Raw genomic sequence first — 21,381 nt, 5'->3', positions numbered from 1 at the left:
AGTCTACATCCTCTGCCCCATGGGAATTGGGGAAGATGGGGTGGGGGCTGGAGAAAGTGGTGCCAGAGTACTAAGATCTAAGGAATAGTAGCCAGAGGCAGTGGGGCCTGTCGTTTCAAGGAGGAATATGTCGGCATCCTGGGACAAAGCACTGTTTACCTCCTGATAGCTATGGCCCTGAGTGTGGTCCATAGAACTTGAAAAAAAGTTCTGTTCCTCTCAGAGACTGCGGAAAACTTCTTAAATTGAATGTGAATTGGGCAGGCAATTACATGTACTTTATCTCTATTTCTCTCTTTGTCTCTGTCTCCCTCTCCTCTCTTCTCCTCCCCCCTTTCTCTTCTCCTCTTCCTGCCTCCCTTCTTCCCTCCCTCCCCCTGTCCCCGCCTCTCTCTCTCTCTCCTTGCTTTCTGTCCTCCTCTCTCTCCTCCTCCTCTGTCTCTTTTCTCTCTCCTCCTCTCTCTCTTCTCTCCCTCTCTCCTCCTCTCCCTCCCCCTCACTCTTTTCTCTCTCTTCCTCCTCTCTCTTTCTCTGTCTGCCTCTCTCTCTTCTCCTTTCTCTCCGTCTCCTCCTTTTTCTTTTCTCTCCCTCTCTCCTCCCCATCTTTTATCTCTTCTCGTCTCTCTCTCCCCCTCCTCTTGCTCCCCCCCCCACACGCACGCGCGCACGCACACACACACACACACACATCCACTTTCCCCTGTGCTATTCTCCCTGGTTCAATAGAGAAGTAAGCTGAGTAACCACACCAAGGAAGAACAGGATTTAGTCTATACTGCAAATTGCAATCAACAGTCACATGTTTTGCAACAGAATACTCATTTGGCCAAGCATCTCCATTGATGTAGAATGATTGTTAAAATAAGGTTAATAACATTGATAGGGTTGAAATGTACCTTTATAAGCAAGTATTTATTAAGTGGTTACCATGTACAAGGGACTATGCTAGGCATTTTAGAGAATGCAGAAATATCTAATGTATGATTTCTGCCCTCTAGGAACTTACAATCCATTCCCTGTCAATGGGAATATTCTATTTAGAAGTTCCTTTGATCTTTCAGTAAATCAAAACAGACCAGACAGAAACATATGGTCAAAGGAGAGAATCTGTAGGAAAAAGAGGCACCTATATTAAGAAGCCAACAGCCATATCCTTATATACATAATACTGGCTCCAAATGCCTGCTCTCAATAGATACGGCCTTAATCTGTTTTCTCTGCATACCTTTATCCACATCATGCCTCGATACTATCTAGGTTTTTCTTTTCCCATTTATGGCAAAATGACACAAAAAATAAAATTGCCCTTGTACAATTTTGAAAACACACACGCACGCGTGTGCACGCGCGCGCGCGCACACACACACACACACACACACACAGCTAAGTCTTGATTCCAATGAATTCCAATGCAGCATTTGAATTTCCACTGCATGGTTCCACTGGGCCGAAACGAATTATTTTATTTTATGTAATTATAATTTTGAACACTCTGAATACAAATACATGTGACTGCTTCATGGGACTGATTATTTGCTCAAATTGGAACTGACCTGTACATGCATACACGCATGCAGGAATAAATGCACATACATACCTCCATACATATACATATATTATTCTCTAGTACTGAGAACATACATATAATCTAAGTACTATATATGTGTGTATATGGAATATACACATAATGTGCACACACACACATATATAATATACATGTGAACATATGGAGTATTTACTATATATGTATAATAGAAATAATATAAATATATGTGTATGTATATATGTACATATTTTTTACCTGTCACATGACAATGTAGTTTTGAACTGATATGTAACCTGAAGAGTATGATTAACTAAAGGACATTGGGTCATGTTTTCAATATTAAAATTCTTACTCATGTCTGAGCCTTGGACATAAAGCTAAGTAACCTTTTCCTGTGAGCTTATCTAAGATTTGATGAGGGCCTACTCCTCCCCTTGGCTAAGGGAGGCATTGGGATACAGGAGAAAGAATGTTGACTTTGAAGTCAGAGAACCGGGGGTTAGATGGTGATTATGAACCTAGTACTTTTGTGACCTTGGGAAGGTCTCTTAACTTCTTTGACCCTGAGTTTACTCACATGTAAAATCAGTGGTTGGAATAGATTGCATCTGTGGACCCTTCTAGCTCTATAATCCAAGTAACTCTCATTGCATTTCTACCTGTGAAACAGTAGCAGGGGTGGGGAACCTGCAGCCTCAAGGCTACATGTGGCCTTTTGACTGAGTCAAAGTTTAATAGAACAAATCGTTTTATTAAGGGGATTTATTCCGCGAAGTTTGAATTCAGTCAAAGGGCCACACTTGAGGACCCCTGTAAATGCTTGAGTTTTCTTGGTGACTCAAGACCATGATATAAATTAGAACTTCAGGCCATTTAGACTTCAGGCTTTGTTTTCAGAATGGCAATATGATTGTACATTTTTAAGGTCATCATCACCAATTCATGCTCTATTTCTTTAATTGTCTCCACACGAGAGGCAATACCTACATAGTGGGAAATGAGCACTCAGAAGGCTCTGTGAACGTTGTATGTGAGCTTGGAGATGGAGAAGAGACTTACTGTTGGTTGTAAAGTTAACCTCCCCCTCCTGGGGAGTAGCATCTGCATCTTGGACTACTTGTAATTCTCCCACAGTTCGGACAGCAGGATCCAAAGTAACAGAACTTTCATTTACAGTTGTGTCGCTTGCACCTGTAATCTGATTGGTTGGTGGCCCTCCTATGGAACCTTCAAAGTCCGGTGGGATGTCATCTATGCAGTCTGCATTGGGCTGGTTAAAGAAATAAAGAAAAACACTTTGAAGTTTATTTGTTATAAAACCAATGTTAATGTAGGAAGGTGAAAGAATCTATTTTAGTATCTAAGACTCTAATCATACAACTCTGAGCCCAAATTCCTAGAGTACAAACATGCTCAACAAGAAACTTTTGATTTGTTTTCTTTGAATAATAAAAAAGTCTTCATGGTTTTCTTTTCCATGCCATATAGTTTACTAAATAATGTCTATATGATTTAAATAAAATAAACATGCAAAGTTTCTTTATTCCTTTAAAATCTTCCATCTGGATGGAGGGTCATGTTGTGGGTGTGGCAAGTCTGGCAATGGCTACAGATTAAAACTCATAAAGGGCATAAGGTTCATTTACAGGAATGGTATTTTCTTTAAAATGTTTGTTCATAGATGAGATACGTTTGACAGTCAGATCATTATCCCCAAAGACTTGTAAATTGTTTTTATCTTTGCAGAAGGGGGGGGGAGGGAGTAGGCAGACAGAAATATGTTTGACTTATACCTGAGAATTGCTGATTTAAAAATGAAATAGATTGAGGTTTTTGGTGTTTGAATGAAAAGCTCATATTCCAAAAGAACCTAGAACAAAACTTCTCATTGTTGTATACGCGATGATTCATCACTGAAACACCCAAATTAAAATTCACAGAATCTTATGCATTGGAAAGACTCTTGGAGGTCATCTCATCCAATACAAGAATTTCTAGAGCAACCCTGATGGAAGGTTGTCTAGTTTCTGCTTGAATACCTCCAGCGACGAGTAGCTCACTAGTTCCTAGGCAGTTCATTTCATTGATGGACAGTTCTAATTTTTATAAAATTCTTCCTTAAATTAAGTGAAATCTTCTGCCCTGTTACTTTCACTCATCTGTCTTAGTTCTTCCACCTGGAGTTAAGACAAAAATATCATTGCTCTTCTATGTGACAGCACATTAAGTATCTGAGTACAGCAGGCATATCCCTGTTCTCTTCCCCTTCCCATCTCCTCCTCCAAATCTTATCTTAAAGAATATTCAACCTGAAGAATAGAAATGTGCTTATTTTTACTCTTTTCTTCCTTGGGGTGGGGAGGGAGATTGCTCTGATATACTTCTCCATTATGCCTTCTGGCATAGGAATCTTTTTGTACTCATGTCCTGATTGGAAACCCCAGGCTTTCTGCTGATGGAGTTGGGGTTTGGTGTTGCTGCCCAAGGAAAGAGTCTCCCTTCACGATCGGCTTACAAGGCCATCTTTTCCCTTAAATTACATGCGTTTTATTTTCCTTTTTAGCAGCTTGTATACTCTATATGTGGCAAGAGGAATGTGAAAAATAAGAAGGGGGAAAATGGAAGATTGAGGAGATTTGGCTGCTACTGATAAGTGGTCATTCTCCAGGTTGACCTCCGAGTCATGTGAGGATAAGAAGGTTAGAGATTGCCCATGGTGGGCAGTGTTCAGGAAAAGAAACCAGAGTTAAAGGCAAAAATACATTTTTTTAATTTAAACTTCATTAAAATGCAAACCTAATAAAAGATCAAAAATGATACAGTCCAACAGGGATGAAGCATTGAGGGAAAAGCCACTTTAATATATTATTGGTGGGACTAGTACAAAAGATTTGAAAAGCAATCTGCAATATGAAAAGAATTGAAAAATTGATCATATCACTGGACCCAGAGTTTTTGTTGTTAGGATTCTATATCCACATCATAAAAAGGGAAAATAGGGCCTATTTACACAAAAAATATTCATAGCTTCTCTATTTATAATAGGAAAAAAATGGAAACAATCTCTATGTTGAAGAACTGAAGAATGGATGAATAAATTGTGATTTATTAAATGAAACAGAATATTAGGTGAACAGAATCAATAAATTTAACACATTTAAGGAAATGTGGAAAGAGCAGTCAGGGGTGGTTCAGAGTGAAAGCAGGAAAACCAGAATGGTATTACATAGTGATTACATGACAAATTAAAACAAAGAACTTTTTTTAAGTAGGAAGAAACACAAAACCAAAGGCCTTTAGAAGGGCTGGAAGGGGAGACAAAACAAACAAACAAAAATTGCTTGTTGTTACTTGTTTATTTTGGTTCTGCCTTGTTAAAGGTTAAGACCTTGGGGGACACTCCCCATGTTTGCCTCCTTTTTTATGTTCATTTGTCTTTTTTCTTGTTGATGAGGGGGAAGTTTAATATTTTAAAGTGAAAGTCTGTTGTTGCTGTGCACAGATGGGATACATAGCAATGTTCTATCAAGTATTCAGTGAATGCTACATTTATAGGGAAAACAAGAACAAATTTGGAAGAAAAGTTCACATAAAGCAGTTGCTTTTCTTTTCTAGAAAAGATCCTGCATTTGTCCCCTCAGGTGTATTTATTTCAACATAATTTTTAAAAAACACTTCTAATAAAATTTAACATGCCATCTCTGAATGCATCAGTGAGAAGCAGCGTATTAGAGCAAAATGAGTATTGGACTTGTAGTTCAAGAGTAATTTTTTTAAAATTACGTATAAAAAAATTCTTAACATTCTTTTAAAAAAATTTTCTGTTTCAAATTCTCTCCCTCCCTCATCTTTGAGAAGGCAAGCAATTTGATATAGGTTATACAGGTGCAGTGATGCAAACCATATTTGCAGACTAGAGAAAGAAAACACAGACCAAAAAATAAAAACCAAGAAAAATAAAAAAAGCTTTTAAAAAGTATGCTTCAATTTGCATTCATACTCCATCAGCTCTTTTTCTGGATATGGACAGGATTTTTCATCATAAGTCCTTTGGAATTGTCTTGGATCACTATTGCTGAGAACAGCTAAGTCATTTATAGGTATTGATGGTGAAATATTGCTGTCACTGTGTACAATGTTCTCCTGGTTCTGCTCATTTCACTTTGCATCAGTTCATGTAAGTCTTTCCAGGTTTTTCTGAGAACATTCTGACGGTCATTTCTTACAGTACAATAATATTCCACCACAATCATATACTACAATTTGTTCAGCCATTCCCCAATTGATGGGCATCCTCTCAATGTCTAATTCTTTGCCACCACTAAAAGGCTACTATAAATATTTTTGTACATATAAGCCCTTTTCCTTTTTGTTTTTGAACTCTTTGGGATATAGACCTAGTAGTGGTATTTCTGGGTCAAAGGTTATGCATTGGTTTAATAGCCCTCTGGGCATAGTTCAAATTGCTCTAACAAAATGGGTGAATCGATTCACAACTCCAGTGTCTCAATTTTCCCATATCCTCTCCAACATTTGTCATTTTCTTTTTCTGTCATATTAGCCAATCTGATAGGTATGGGGGTGGTATAATACTGCATAATCTTGAATAAGTCTCCTACCTTCCCTGGGCCTCAGTTACCTTATCTGTCAAATGAGGGGATGGACCTAGGTGACCTCTGAAGTCTCTTCTAGCTCTAGATCTATAAGATCTGTAAAATGAAGCGGTTAATAAGGTGATTTTCCAGTCCCTTCCAGCTCCAAGTCTATGATTCTTATTTTCTAGTTAGCTTTTGTTTTTATGGTAAAGGGAATTTCTCTGATGTTGGTTGGAGAGCTAGTATAGCAGTGGTAGCCATATTGGAGCCTCACTAGGTTACTCTGGGTAGGAATAACAGCTGTTTCATTGTATTAAATTGTAAATTATGAGAGCATCAGCTTGCCTCTAACTTGTTAGTTCACAAAGATAGTTGCTGAACTTCTTATCTTTGGACGCATCAGACTGAAGAAGAGCAAAGGAAGATATTTAAGAGATACAAAAAGCAGAATTTCTGTAAGCAGGAACAGACAGAATTTTAGTTCAGACATAATGAAGAATTCCCTGATGGAAGCTTGGAGGTTATCCACAAAGGGAGTGGATGCTGAAGAATAAAAAGAGTCTGTGGGAAAGGGGGTTGCTGGGGAGGAAGAGGTAGGACTCAATGGTCTCTAAAGATTCTTTGAACTCTAAAGATTCAGTGATTCTGGCAGAGCCTCATCTGTTTGTGATAGTTTAGGTGTGGTTCTTCCTACTGGCAGGATTAAATCACTTTTTCAGAGTCCATCCCTTCCTTCCTTCCTTCCTTCCTTCCTTTCTTCCTTCCCTCCTCCCTCCCTTCCTTCCTTTTTCTCTCCCTCCCTCCTTCCCTCCCTTTTTTCCTTCCTTCCACTCACTTATTCAGTGACTAGATTATTCCACTTCAGGAATATATCATTAATTTTTCATTCAGTGCCTAAATTATATCACCTCAAGAATATCATTCATTCATCTAGTATCTATATTAATCACCTCAAAAATACTTCATTCATTCAGTGTCTATATTATAATGCCTTAAGAAGACTTCATTCATTCATTTCCTTGATTAGATTATCTCTAAAGAAAGAGCCCCTTCAATTACATATTCATTAATTCATTGTTCATTTACTAAATGTCAAGCAGTGGAGACTCAAACAGAAACAAAACAATACCTACTGCCCTCAAGGACTTTATTGGGGGGAAAATACCCCAAGTATACATATAAGTAAATGCACAATAATTTCTGGGGTAGGAAGCACTAGCAGTTGGGAGGAATCATGGAAAAGCCTTAAGCCAAGTCTTGAAGGAAGCTATAGATTCTCAGAGGTGAAGGTGAGCTGTGAGTACATGCCAGCCATGGGGGACTGCCTGAAAAAGCATGGAGATGGGAGATAAATGGAGATAGAGATACAAGGAACAGCAAAGATGTCAGTATAGTTAGAATGCAGAGTAGATGGGGCAGCTAGGTGGTGCAGTGAGTAGAGCATGAGCCCTGGAGTCAGAAGAACCTGAGTTTAAATTGGGCCTCAGATACTTGACATACTTACTAGCTGTGTGACCTTGGGTGAGTCACTTAACCCCAATTGCCCTGCCTTCCCCGCTCCAAAAAAAACAAAAACAAAAGAATGCAGAGTAGATGAGGGGAGATATTTATAAAAAGCCTTGAAAGGTAGGTAGTTAACATTTTTGTTTCGTCACTGAAGTTGTGTCCTACACTTCCTGACCCCATTTGACTTTTGTTTTGTTTGTTTGTTTTTGCAAAGATACTGCAGTGGTTTGCCATTTCTTTCTCCAGCTTATTTTACAGATGAGGAAACTGAGGCAAACAGTGACTTGCCCAGGGGCACACAGCTAGTAAGTATCTTGAGGCCAGATTTGAACTCAGGAAGATGAGTCTTCCTGACTCCTGGCCTGGCACTCTATCCACTGCACCACCCAGCTGTCCTACTCAAAAGTAAGCAGACTAGAGTTCAATTGTTAAAGGCTTTAAATTACAAGGAAATTTCTTTTTTAATCATAGAGGCAAAAGGGAGCCACTGGGGATATTTCAGGACAGGAGTAACATGGCTAAAAGAATGCTTTGAGAGTGTTTATTTGGCAACTGTGTAGAAGATGAGCTGGTGAGGGGAAAGATTTGAGGCAAGTAGAAGGCTATCATAATATTCCAAGAAAGAGGCGATGAGGGCTGGATTTATGGAAATGGTGACATGAGTGGGGTAGGAAGTAATTAGTTTGATGGATATCATGGAGGTGGAATTTGATAAAACTCTGCACCTGATTGGATGTCTATGGTGAGGAGGCAAGGGGGACTGCAAGGATGGTGGTGCCCTCTAAAGAAAGAGGGAAGGAAGTAAGGGAAAAGAGTGAAATTTTAGGGGGCAGGGAAGGTAACAAATTCTGTTCTGGACTTGTTGAGCTTATATTTATGATTCCATACCTCCAAATACTGGAGAAAATTCAGAAGTAACCTGGATCATTTTTCAGTACCCCCCAAAAGGGATGCTTTGGGACAGTTATTCGAAGTAGTTTATAAGCTGCAGAAATTAAGAGATGCTTCACTTTTCAGAGGCTGCTCTGTTGTCAGTTGTGTATGTTGATGGAATTTATTAGTTAACCCTTGTGCTAGAAAAGGTGAGTGACATCACTCATTCCAGTATAATTCTGGTGTCATTATTCTAGAATAATGGCATTTGGTCATTATTCAGACAATTCTGAATAAAGTTTAGTTCAAATGTGGCAAATACGCTGAACCAGGGCTGGGATCTCTGAGCCCTGCTTCCTTCAGTCATCATACTTGCAAGTTTCAGAAATAATCTCAAATGACACTATTTTAAAGAGTGAATAGACAAACCCTTAACTTATTTTCACACACACTTCAGAGAGGTCTCTGGAAGCCTGTGGGATGGGTAAAGAAAAGTGCTAATTAGAACAAGAAGCTAAATATTAGAGACTTCGCTTGGTGTTTCTAGTCATATTCTGATGGAAGAGTTCTAGAACTCTTTTTGTTATGAATGATGATGGTAGCTATGAAAAGAACTCCCATTTCAATGGCACTTGAAAGTTTGTTAGGCACCTTCTTCCCCGCTTGTGGACAGAGACAATGTAGGAAGCTTTGAAAATACAAATTACTGGCAAGAAAAACCATCCCAATGGATCACAACCAATGCATCTTCGATTTGGAAGGGAGCTCAGAGGCTAGCTGGTCTGAGCCACACCTGAACAAGAATCTCCTCCATAATATCCCTGATGAGTGAACTCCAGTGTTTAAAGGGGAACCCACTACTTCTCATGGCCATCCACTCCACTTTTGAAAACCTTACTCAATAATAAATTTTTCATGATGTCAAGTGTAAATTTGTCTCTTTGTACCTTCCAGCTACTGCTCCTAGCCTTGACCTCAAACCAAGCAGAACAAGTGTAATCCCTTTTCCATGTGATAGCTCTTTAAGTACTTGAAGAGAGCTACTATGCTATCAAACAAGTGTCTTCATTTAGTTTTAAGATTTTGAAAGCCCAAACATCTCTCATCTCTCTCATATCGCTCACATCTCTCATATCTCTCACATCTCTCTGTCTCTTTGTCTCTCTCTCTCTCTCTCTCTCCCCATTTCCCAATCCCCATTCTTTCTGTCTCTCTTTCTCTTTGTCTGTTTCTCTCTCCCTTTCCCCCCTTTCTTATTCTCTCTGTTTCTTTCTCCATCCCCCTCCCTATCTCTCCTCTGTCTCTGTCTGTTTGTCTCCCGCTCCCACTTCTCTCCCCTTTCTCATTGTCTCTCTTTTTATTTCCCTCCCTCCCTTCCTCTCCCTTCTCTCTTCCCCACCCTCCCCTTGCTCCTCCACCTCCCTCACCTCTCTTGAGAGGCAGCTTGGCATGGTGGATAGAGTTATGGACTCTGAGTCAGGCAGATCTGGGTTCATGTCTCGCCTCTGACATTTACCACCCTGGGCAAGTCACTTTACCTCTCAGTTTTCTCTAATGTAAAATGAGAGGGTTGGACTAAAAGGTTTTTAAAGGCCCATCTGGCTACGAATACATGATTCCTTGTAAAAAGTGCTTAGTACAGTGCCTGACACATAGTAGGTACCATGTAAATGCTTATTCCCTCCCTTCCCCAGCCCAGCTCCATTCAATCTTTCCTACTTTTCTACCCACATAAACATAAACACGTATATTAGAGCCTTTGGGATTTGTAATTTCATGGCTATAGGGAATGACTAATGTGGAAACCCCGTCCTCAGATGCAGAGCAACAACTCATCCATGACTCAATCTTCTGAGAGCTGCCTGGGCCCTTTGAGAGGATAGATGACTTGTACAGGGTCATGAAAAGAGTGCATATTGGAGGCAGGAACTGAACTCAGATCTTCTTGATGGCAAGACCAACCTTCTATCCATGACATCCTCTCCATCTCATGTTGTTGTTGTTCAGTTGTGTCTAATTCTTCATGACCCTGTGGACCATATTGTCTGTGGGGTTTTCTTGGCAAAGATGGTGGAGTGGTTTGCCATCTCCTTCTTCAGTGGATTAAGGCAAAGAGGAGTTAAGTGACTGGCCCAGGGTCACACAGCTACTAAGTGTCTGAGGCCGGATGTGAACTCAGGTCTTCCTGACTCCAGGCCTAGAGCTCTATCCACTGAACCACCTCGCTGCCTCTGCATCATATGCAAACACACATAAATATTTTGGGTACAGAAACTACGTATAGGCCAAGTGAAAGCACAGAAAATTCTTGATGCATTGAGTTCTAAGGGTATTTTTGTAAGGCACACACATGGGGGGCTGTAGCCTGGGTTTTGAGCTATGTTTTCTACACGTAATGGATTTTCTTCATGCAGACCCTATATTTACGACTATAGACCAACGATTTAGTGGTCTGCTCCTCCAATGCCTGTCCAGCCCTGTATTCACACAAGCTGATTTGTGTTGTGAGCATAAAGCATTGAGACCAGCACACAGCTGGCATGAAGGCAGCTGGGCCATGGGAAGAAAAGCCAGGCTAAATGTACGTCATTGCAATCGATCACTGCCCTTCAAGGCACCCCCTCTGCTGCTTTGCCATCTCAAAAGCTCTAAGAGAATCAGAGTTAGTGTGATTTCTCTCATCCGAGGTCCTACTTCATTAACATCATGGGATGGTTCATCCTCCTCTGATTTCACTGTCATCATTGAAGGGTGACAAGGGTAAGGTTGGGGCAAAAGGGGGGAGGATTGTTATCTGGGGCTCCCGTCCTCATTATGGTCTGGCTTTTTTCAAACGCTGTCTTTTGTTGAACTCTCCTCTTTCTTGCACAACCTTAGGATCTGGGAGCTTGGCCTGTTGCCTGCTCTCATCTGTTCAGGAAGAACGTACATATAACAGCTGGTGGCTCGCTAGCCACCATTGTTTGAGGGCTAAACTTGACACAGTCCTGGAAAAGTCTTTCTTCCTCAGCTTGAAGCCAGCTGGCTGGAGTCTCCTCACTGGGGGAGACGCTAAACTTTTTATGGATATTTGGAACTGAGGGGGGCTTAGTCTGATGGCAGAATGGAAATTAGGCCCTGCCTCCAATATCCTGGACACTGAAGAATCTACACAGAGATCTTTATTTAAAAGCTAAACAGTCTCTGAGGCATTCTCTCTCATTACTACTGTGCTCCCTCATGTTGTTACGAAGGCCGTGTGCCAACTTCTGGAGTGGCTCGGAGGCTAGTATTCAGATTGGGCCCAGAGAATGAAGCAACATTAAAAAAAACAGTCAATGTAATTTCCCTTTGCTCCTTTTGGAGCAGGTGACAGATATTTATGTAAGAGAACATGGATTCATGTTTTCCTCACTTTTGGAAACTGTCACCGCTCATGCAAATTACAACCAGAATAAGACTTAGCAGAGGCATTACCTGATCTTCCTAGAGGTCAAGTGACTTGTTTAGGGTCACACAGAAAGTAAGTGTCAGAGGTGGGATTTGAACCCAGGTGTTTCAAACTTCAGGCTCAGTATTCTTCCCACTCTATCTGTGTGTTCGTCTCATTGTTAACAAGAAAAAGAGAATGCTAATTACATAAATAACATCTTGACACTGAGGAATGATGATCCAAAATGAAACAAGGGCTGGAGAAACCCCTAGTGATGAAAACACTCATAACAAAGTGAGAGGAAAGATACCTCCAGACAAGGAGCTCACGTGGGGTTAACCAAATGGTGTCATTCCTGTGAAGTCCCTATCCTGGCTTCAATGGAGATGCTCAGCAGAAGAAAATTCCCTGGCAACGAGTTGTGATTCTTTTCCCTCTTGTGTTTGTGAGCTGGTAGAAGAGAAAAGGAGGAGATTGGCATCGGGTGGGGGTGGGGCAAGTTTCTTACCGGAATGCCTAGGGCCTTAAGGATGTTCATCTTGCACATGGGGCAGGTCCGATGGTCTAGCAGCCATGGGTCCACACATGATTTGTGGAAAAGGTGCCTGCAAGGAGAGTCATAGAATTTTAGCACTGGACGTCATTCAGCCCTTCCCACTACCCCTATTTTATGATGAGGACCCTGAGACCCATCAAGGTGAAGTGAATTGTCCAAAGTCACAATGGAAGAATCATGTCCAGGACTGGAACCACCATCTCCTTATTGTTAGTGTAGTGTTATTTTTAGACAGTTAGCTGGCACAGTGGATAGAGTGCTGGGCCTGGAGCCTGGAAGACTCATCTTCCTGAATTCAAATCTGGCCCCAGACACTTAATAGCTGTGTGACCCTGGGCAAGTCACTTAACCCTGTTTGCCTCAGTTTCCTCATCTGTAAAATGAGCTGGAGAAGGAAATGGCAAACCACTGCCACATCTTTGCCAAAAAAACCCCAAATGGAGTCACGAAGAATCAGACATGATTGAAACAACTGGACAACAGTGTTTTTTCATGATACCAGGATAATGATTACAATCCTATTGATCCTGGTTCAACAGGGTGTGAGTGTGTGTGTGTGTGAGTATGTACGTTAAAATATTCTCAGCTTTGCCTTCCGAATTTCAGAAAGTGTAGGCATGTGGAAACAGAGAGGCTTCTCCCCTGTTCCAACATGACAGGAACATGATAGCTTTCCAACATTAACAGGAAGAATGTTAGTGGACAAATGTAAAAAGACAAGTGTACAGAATGACTTTCTATTCCTTTTTCTGGATGCAGGAGAAAGAGAGTAGGATTGCGAGTTAGAAGACTGCCTAAACCCATGTCCTGTCATTTTCTACCATTTTGGGCAAGTCATTTCAAAATGGTAGAGTCAATTTTTCCCAGCCTTAACTCCTTTCCCAATCTATAAAATGGGACTAACACTGAACTGCCCACCTTCATTGGCTGTTTTGAGGATCAAGTGAGATAATTTGTATAAAGTGCTTTGTAAATTGCAAAGGGCTAAGTCATTTATTATTATTATTATTAATTTTTGTTCTATTACTCTTAAATAAGACAGCTGCTTCTGCCATACCTTCAAGTTATAATACAAAAAAAGTTGGTCAATGCCTATGTGTGGTACTATCAACGTGCTATGAGGAATTAAAGATGGGAGATTACTTTTGGTTGAGGTATCAGAGAAGGCTTCAAGAAAGAGGAGACATTTAAGCAGGACCTTAAAAGATGGGTAGGATTTCAGAAGGCTAAATTGCAGAAGCACATTTTCCAGATGGAAAGAATCATGTCAGCAGTGACACAGAGGTAGGAAAGCTCAGGATATGTCCAAAGAATATCCAGGAACACAGTCTGGTGGGAGCAGAGACTCGGAGAGGGAAAGTATCACTAGACAAAGCAGGTTGGAGCCAGGTTGTGGAGGGCCTCCAATGCCAGACTAAGGAAATTGGTCTGTACTCAGTATTGGTGGGGAAACGGAGAGATTTATCTGGCTGAAGAATATAGACCAGAGTGGAGAGGTGTGGGGCCTGGTGGCAGGTTAATTGATGAATCTGATAGCTCAAGTGATATTTAACTGTGGCCTGAATGAGGGTGATGCCAATGGTAATGGAGGGGACAGATAAAAGAATTACTGCAGAAGGAGAATCCATAGACTTGCCAATTAGCTGGAGCTTAAAAGTTAGGGAGGGGAGGGGTCAAAGGAGATTTCTAGCCTGAGTGACTCAGAAAATAAGAGATTATTAACAGAATTAGTAGTCAGGGAGAGGAACAGTATGTTTTTTTTTTGGAGGGAAAGGGGAGAATTATGATGTCCGATTTGGGACATTCCCTTCAATCCAATTCAGGTAACATTTAAGTACCACATATGTGCCAGGTGCTGAGTATTGGAGATATAAAGATTTAAAAAAAAAAGGAAGAAGAAATGGTTCCTGTCCTCAAGGAATTTGCATTCTAATTTAGAGGATACAACATACATGCAAATAAGTAAATACACAGTAATTTGAAGAGGGAGAGAGTGATGACACATTTCTATTACCTTCTTATTTTTATTGCCTCTTAATTCTAGTCACTTTCCTCTGGTAATTATTTTCTATTTATCCTGTATATAGCTTTCTTTTTTCTTTCTTTTCTTTTTTTTTTGCATGGTGTTTCCCACTTTGATTATAAACTCCTCAAGCGCAGGGACTGCCTTTTGACTCTTTTTGTGTCCCTGGAACTTAGCACACGTACCTGGCACATAATATAATACCCAGCTTAGTAAATGCTGATTGATTCATAATTCTTGGGAGTGGGGGGAGGACATGTGCTATCTAAGGTGCTAGCATGATATCTAGGTCCACGTCTAGCAGGCAGTTTGAAATATGACTCTGGAGCTCAAGAGAGAGGTCAGGGCCGGAAAAAAGAGATCTGGAAGTCATCTGTATAGAAGTGATCATTGGATAAGATGGCCAAGGAAGGAAGCAGAGAAAAAAAAGTGAGAAAGACAGCCTTGTAGGAAGAGAAGCCGGTGAAGAATGGAAGGTAGGAGCAGTTGAAGATGTAGGAACAAAAGTAGGAGAATGGTTTCTGGCCCTTCATTTCTATGCCACCAAACTAGGTGAGACCTTGATCCTTTCATGGCTGGACTACTGCAGTAGCCTTCTAAATGACCTCCCTGCTTCTGTTCTTTCCCCCTTCCCATCCATCTTGCACAAAGTCAGCAGATGAGTCTTCCTAAAGCATGCCTTGGTGTTAATCCCCCTGCTTAAAAATCCTTAATGGGTCCTCTTTGCCTACTAAATCAAATACCATCAATGTAACGATGTGTAAGGAAGTCGTCGGCTCAACAGAAAACAAGGGGATAATATAAGTCAAAAAAAGGACTGAAAAGATAAAACACATAATTATTCTAGTCCAGGAGCGTGCTGGAGAGAGCTTAAACTTGACATATGTTAAATTTTCAGCATGAACATCTGATAACCTTAGAAATCAGCAAATGCTACAAATTAGGGTTTGATTTATTGTCCTGTTGATTGTCTATGCTTTAGGAGGTGATGGAGAAAATGTTTATAATGTACAATAAACTAAAAAAAAAAAAGCGAGGGGTGTATACTGCTTTCTCTTCCCATCCCCTCCCAAGAGAAAGTTCTTAAAAATTTACCATCACACCCATGCTTGTTTTTAACATATATACTGAGTATATATATAAATATAAAACAAATATACAACACACATATGTGTGTATATACATACACACACATACACACACACATATAAAACATATATACTTCCAACAAGGCAGGATCAAAGGATTGAAAGCTAGAAAGGGAAGAGGGATGGCCTACTTCAATTCCTTCCTTTTGCAGATAAGGAGACTGGAGCCCAGAGATGAAGTGGCACACAGGGGGCAAGTGCCACAATGGGGTAAGTGGCAGAGCCTGGATTCTAGCTGTGATCCCTCCAACTCCCAATATAGTGCTTTTCCTATTGCTCATAGATCTTCACACGCTATTGTTGCACACACCATAAAAATCAGATACTCTTGGAATCCTTTATGTTGGGCTGAAATCTAGATTCCTTACCCTGCACCTAAACAGAGAAGAAAAATCCAAGAAAACAAGCAGATGGATGAACACAAAATAAGGACCAGGAGGGAGGGGGCACCCAAAGCCTGAAGAAGTCCATCAACCATTAAGAGACATTTGTTAAGCATCCATTGCATAAGGCACTGTGTTAGGTACTGAGATACAAAGATACAAATAAAAATATCCCAGATTATGCATTTTCTCCCTCCTTTGTACAGTTCTTCTCATATGTCATCACCAACAAACATTGTTAGCAGGCACTTTGACAAATGATCGTATGAACAACTAGACACATTATTTTCTTCCCCAAAGAGAGGAAATGGTCATAAGCTGCAGTGAGAAATGGACTCATGAACACAGGAGAGAGTCAGCAGGAATATTGATTAAGGGAAAGTAAAGGCCAGTGAAGTTCTCCTTTCTTTTTCTGGTGGGGGGGTAGGGGTGGGAAAGAAGGGTGTGCAGACATGGGATTTTATCAGTGTGAGGAAACATGCTCTGCTGTGCAGATGGAGAATTTATCTACTTTATGGACCTAGAGGAATTGCCAGGAGCAATTAGAGTTTAGGTGACTTGACACCCATGAATTTTGTTTATTATTCAGTCTTTTAAGTCTTGTTGACTCTTCCTGTCCTTATTTGGGGTTTTCCTGGCAAAGTTACTGGAGTGGTTTGCCATCTCCTTCTCCTGCTCATTTTATAGATGAGGAAACTGAGGCAAACAGGGTTTAGTGACTTGCCCAGGGTCACATATCTAGCAAGAATCTGAGACCAGATTTGAACTTGGGAACATGTGTTTTTCTGACTCTAAGCCCAGCACTTTGTGTCCACTGTACCATCTAGCTGCCTATAATTATACCACCTATGATCACACATATCAATTATAGGTGAGAGGTAATATTTGAACCCAGATCTTCTTGGATTTTAAGGTCACCCCACTAGCCCACTTTGTATCCCCTTTCATACACATTCAAATAGGAGACATACATAGGATGATGTATTCCTTTACTTTAAAACTTACAGAACCAGGTTTTTTTTTACAAACATTAAATAAAATTAATTATAATTATATAGTTATACACACATATATATGTGTATAGAGACATTATATATGTATATGCATAATATGTACACATGTGTATATATATACATATATATACACATATATACATATATGTATATGTATATGTGTATATATATATATATATATATATATATATATATATATATATATATATATATATATATATATATATATATGCACACATACGCATACACACAAGCTTGTTTATTTTCTTGGAAACTTGGCAGGGGCGGGGTGGTGGTGGTGGGGGGTGCCTATCTTGTCCTGGCTGGAAGCACAGCACCTACCCATAGACCTGATCCCACTGCTGATTAGCATGAAAGCACTGACCTGCTCCATTTCCATTTCCAACCTGAATCAATCTGCCCTTCATCAAGCAGCCTGGTGGCCCCTCACTCTCAATGGGACTCATCAATATGGTACCCAACTTGAGTGCACACACCTGACTGGCTTTACCAAACTGGTACCTGACCTTAGTGTGGACATCTGGTTGGCTTTAACTCCCTCCCCCCTTCTCCCCTACCCTCCCCACTGCAGTTCTGAACTCCTGACCTAAAAAGAACCACTAGCCTCGGCAAATGCCACTATATATTGGTTTTTAAAAGCAAATAATTTGGACTATGTGAGAATTTGATTTGCTGAACTATGCATATTTCTTATGAGCATTTTCTTTTTTAAAAGGAGGATTTTGGGGGGGGAGCAGTGAGTGGGAGAGACAGTAAATTCTTGTAAAAATAAGTAAGAAAAATAAATAAAAGCAACAAATGCAAAATTTGTTTTCCAACTTGATTAGTTCTTATATCCTTGAATTTTTTTTAATGTTTTCATGGCTCACCTATACTTTCTTGTGTAATGTTCTTTCCCTTTCACATAATATTTCTCTCCTCTCCTCTTCCACATCCTCTTTTTCAGCACTGCAGAGGGAGGGAATGTGTTTGTTTTCCAGTCTCCCTGACTTGTCCACATCTGCTAGATTCTGCCTCCATTAGAGACCCTGCTACCAGAGCTAAAAGGAGAACAACTCCATCCTCCCTCTGGCATTGGCTCACACCGTTCTCTCTCCCTAGAGCAACACAGCTAACAAGGTGTGGGAGTCACACTGGTGCCTACAGAGAACCAACACCAATGCAGCCTTTCCCAACTGTAATGTTCTCTAGGTGGGTCTACACTAAGCTGGTAATCCACTTTAGAGCCCCTTAACTTATTTGGCATGGTGTGCTATACAATGTGAGTGAATTTTTTATTAGAAAACATGGAAAATCTCTTCACAATGTCTCTGGGTTGGATTTCAACCACTCATCATGACCCAACTGGAAAAGAAAAGTGTACTTGGGACAACATAATGTACTTCCAATGCATCTGTTGTCACACTGATGCTACTTGTCTCAGGTGTGTTTAAGAATCCATAGGAGCATGGTATGTAGAGCTGAGAGGAACCTTCAAGGTCCTTTAATCCATCCCCCTCATAATGATAGAACAGGGGCAAAGAGAAGCAATATGACTGGCCCAAGGTCACAAAGGTAAAAAGTAAGTGGAAGAACCTTATTTGATCCCAGCTTTTTGGATTCCAAATTGAGCATCCTTTCCATGGTACTATGCTGCCTCCTAGCTCTAGTCTCAGAGCTGCATCCAAATATGATGTGTCAAAAAAGTTCTGTCCCCCTGGCTATGAAGTTTGTTTGGGGTGCACTCAACTGACCCAGACTGCAAAACTAAAACTATTCGATTCAATTCAATTCAATCAAACACACATCTATTAAGTGCCTCCCATGGACAGAGTACTGTAGATAAAAATGCAGAAATGAGACAGTCTGTACTTTCCTAGGGCAAGGGGTGGGATATACATATATGGACAACTAAAGATTTTAGAAGGAAAATTAGAAGGCTTCATGAGTAAGTAACCACTTAAGCTTAGCCCTGAGGAACCAGTAAGGAAGGAATTAATTCCAGCTAAGGAGAATGGCTTGGGTCTCAGAATGCCAGTTTAGTCGGCAATGGAGTTCATGAGAGTGAGTGGTAATAATAATTACTAACAGTTATACAATGCTTTATATACATTATCCTTTCTTCCTCCATCCCTCCTTTCCTCCTTCCTTCCTTCCTTCCCTCCCTCCCTCCTTCCTTCCTTCTTTTCCTCCCTCCCTCCTTCCTTCTGTCCTTCCTTCCCTCCCTTCCTTTTCTCTTCTTCCCTTCTGTTCTCTCTCTCTCTTTCCCTTCTTCTTTCCTTTCCCCTCCATTCCTTCCTTAAGGGTATCAGAAATTATAAAAAGGCTTTACTGGCATTAATAAAATAAAAGGCCAGTAATGTAGCCAGGGAGGAGAAGGATAATGACCTTCTCCCTTTGGCCTTATTTTGTTGCAGGGCCTTTCTCTCCATCTACTCTTTTCCATAGGAAATTAAAAGTTTTGGAATTGAGAAGCTCTTAGAACCCAAGAGGTCTTAGAAAATTATTGGGAAATTATCTTCTACAAGAATGATGCCTGTGCAATCAGCTACTAGAAATTAATTGGGAAGCTATGCAGACCTTTTAGCCCTAAAACAGAAAGAGAAACACAGAGAAGTTTTTGATAGAGACAAAAGCCTCAGTGACCAGGAAACATTCAAAATTTAGATTTAATTCTAAAAGGAGCTGTAGGTGGCTCTGCTCTGAGATCTTTTCATGTGGGGCAAAGAACCTTCTTTTATTTATTTATTTACATACACATATATAAAATTTATTTATTTATTTTTAGTTTTCAGCATTCACTTCCATCAGATTTTGAGTTTTGAACTTTCTCTCCCACTCTCTCCCCCCGCCTCCCCAAGATGGTGTGAATATAGGCTGTACTTATACATTGGTATTAAACATTTTCACATTAGTCATGACATAAAGAAAAATTAGAACTAATGGGAGGAACCACGAGAAAGAAGAAACAAAAAAAAACAACAACGAAAAGAGCAGAGCAAATAGTGTGTTTCCATCTGCATTCAGACTCCAAAGTTCTTTCTCTGGGCGTGGATAGCATTTTCCGCTGTTAGTCTTTTGGAGTTGTCTTAGATAAGTGTAACAATAATGTTGCTAAGCAGCTCCTGTGGAGGTGAAAGACTCAACAAGACCAACAACAAGAGCACACAGGAGGGCTGCTAGCACAGTTCTTTGATCTGCTTTTCTAAGGAAAGCAACTTTAAAGGGTTTACTATCTCACTTTAATTAAACATACACATACCATTCACTTAGTTCAGGGGAAAAAGTCAGCACCCTGAACTTCTGAGAAAATTCAAACAGAAACTACAAACAGATCAACAGACAGACTTTGTCTGATCCAGACATCACATACATAGTTACCAAAAAGAGAAGCGCCAACATATGGGTTTTCAAAGCCAGGGGGCTCTTAACAATGGCTACCCAGAGGGTGAGAGTCCCAAAACAAAATGCCAACCTCAGATCTTATATACTCTTCTCAGGGTCAGAGGGGGTTACAGCCATGCGACTAGAAACTATGTTAACTAGGCTTTCTTGTTTCTTAAACAGGTCAAAGACTCTTCATTCAACCAAAGAAACAAAAGACAACAAAAAGTCCACTTTGCCATTACATTTGAAAGGCAAGACTCATCAAAGGTACTTGATTACCTTAGCATTCTAAAAGAGAAAACAAAAAAAGTCCCACCTTAATTACCACAACAATAAGAATTTTCTTTTGAGAGAAATTTCAATTTCAGGCAAGGCTTGGTCTGAAAGACAGACCAGAGTCACTCTCAGGTAGCCAGTCCCCTCAAACTTAATTCCTATTTTTGAACCATATTTCCTGGTTAATGAAACTTGCATTATCTTTATGAGGTATGAGATGCTCCCAAGTCTTTTTGTCTATCCTTCCATCTCCCCTTCCCTCCTCAATATTTTAATATATTTTCTTTTTTTCCTTTTGCACCATAATCTCTTTCCAGCTACCTCTTCTTCCTGCCACATCTTCTACATTAACCTCCCTCATTTCAGAAGGACTAAAAAGCTAAACTTTCTGACATAGGAGCCACGACTGGATATATAACACAGTGCATTTGTAGGTGGACTCGTAAGATTCTTCATCCCCAAAGTCACCCCACTACCATGCTGATGCACTTCTCCATGGCATATATAAGTGTTAGTCACAGTGAGATTAATTTGAAAAGCAGTCCCTGGTTTTTTTGATCATCTGTGAAACATTTCCTAGAATTCATAGAATTTAGAGCTGGTGGGGTCCCCAGAAGTCTCATCTTGCAAGAAAGGGACCTGTGACCTAATGGGGTGAAGTCA

General features: G+C 40.3%; 1 protein-coding gene across 2 annotated transcripts in view; it reads right to left on the bottom strand.

Moving 5' to 3' along the window:
* Positions 1–21,381, bottom strand: part of RNF150 (ring finger protein 150) — a 354,105-nt gene that overhangs the window by 53,224 nt on the left and 279,500 nt on the right. For both annotated transcript variants that reach the window (XM_036763787.1, XM_036763788.1), the window contains 2 exons: positions 12,441–12,537; positions 2,606–2,816 (listed from right to left, as the gene is read on the bottom strand). In XM_036763787.1, the coding sequence (XP_036619682.1) occupies positions 2,606–2,816; positions 12,441–12,537 (308 nt within the window). The remainder of the gene's footprint in view (positions 1–2,605; positions 2,817–12,440; positions 12,538–21,381) is intronic.

The sequence above is a fragment of the Trichosurus vulpecula genome, chromosome 6 (assembly GCF_011100635.1).
Source record: "Trichosurus vulpecula isolate mTriVul1 chromosome 6, mTriVul1.pri, whole genome shotgun sequence".
Taxonomy (NCBI): domain Eukaryota; kingdom Metazoa; phylum Chordata; class Mammalia; order Diprotodontia; family Phalangeridae; genus Trichosurus; species Trichosurus vulpecula.
The sequence above is the reverse complement of the archived record's forward strand: the minus strand, read 5'-3'. Positions and strand labels throughout refer to the sequence as shown.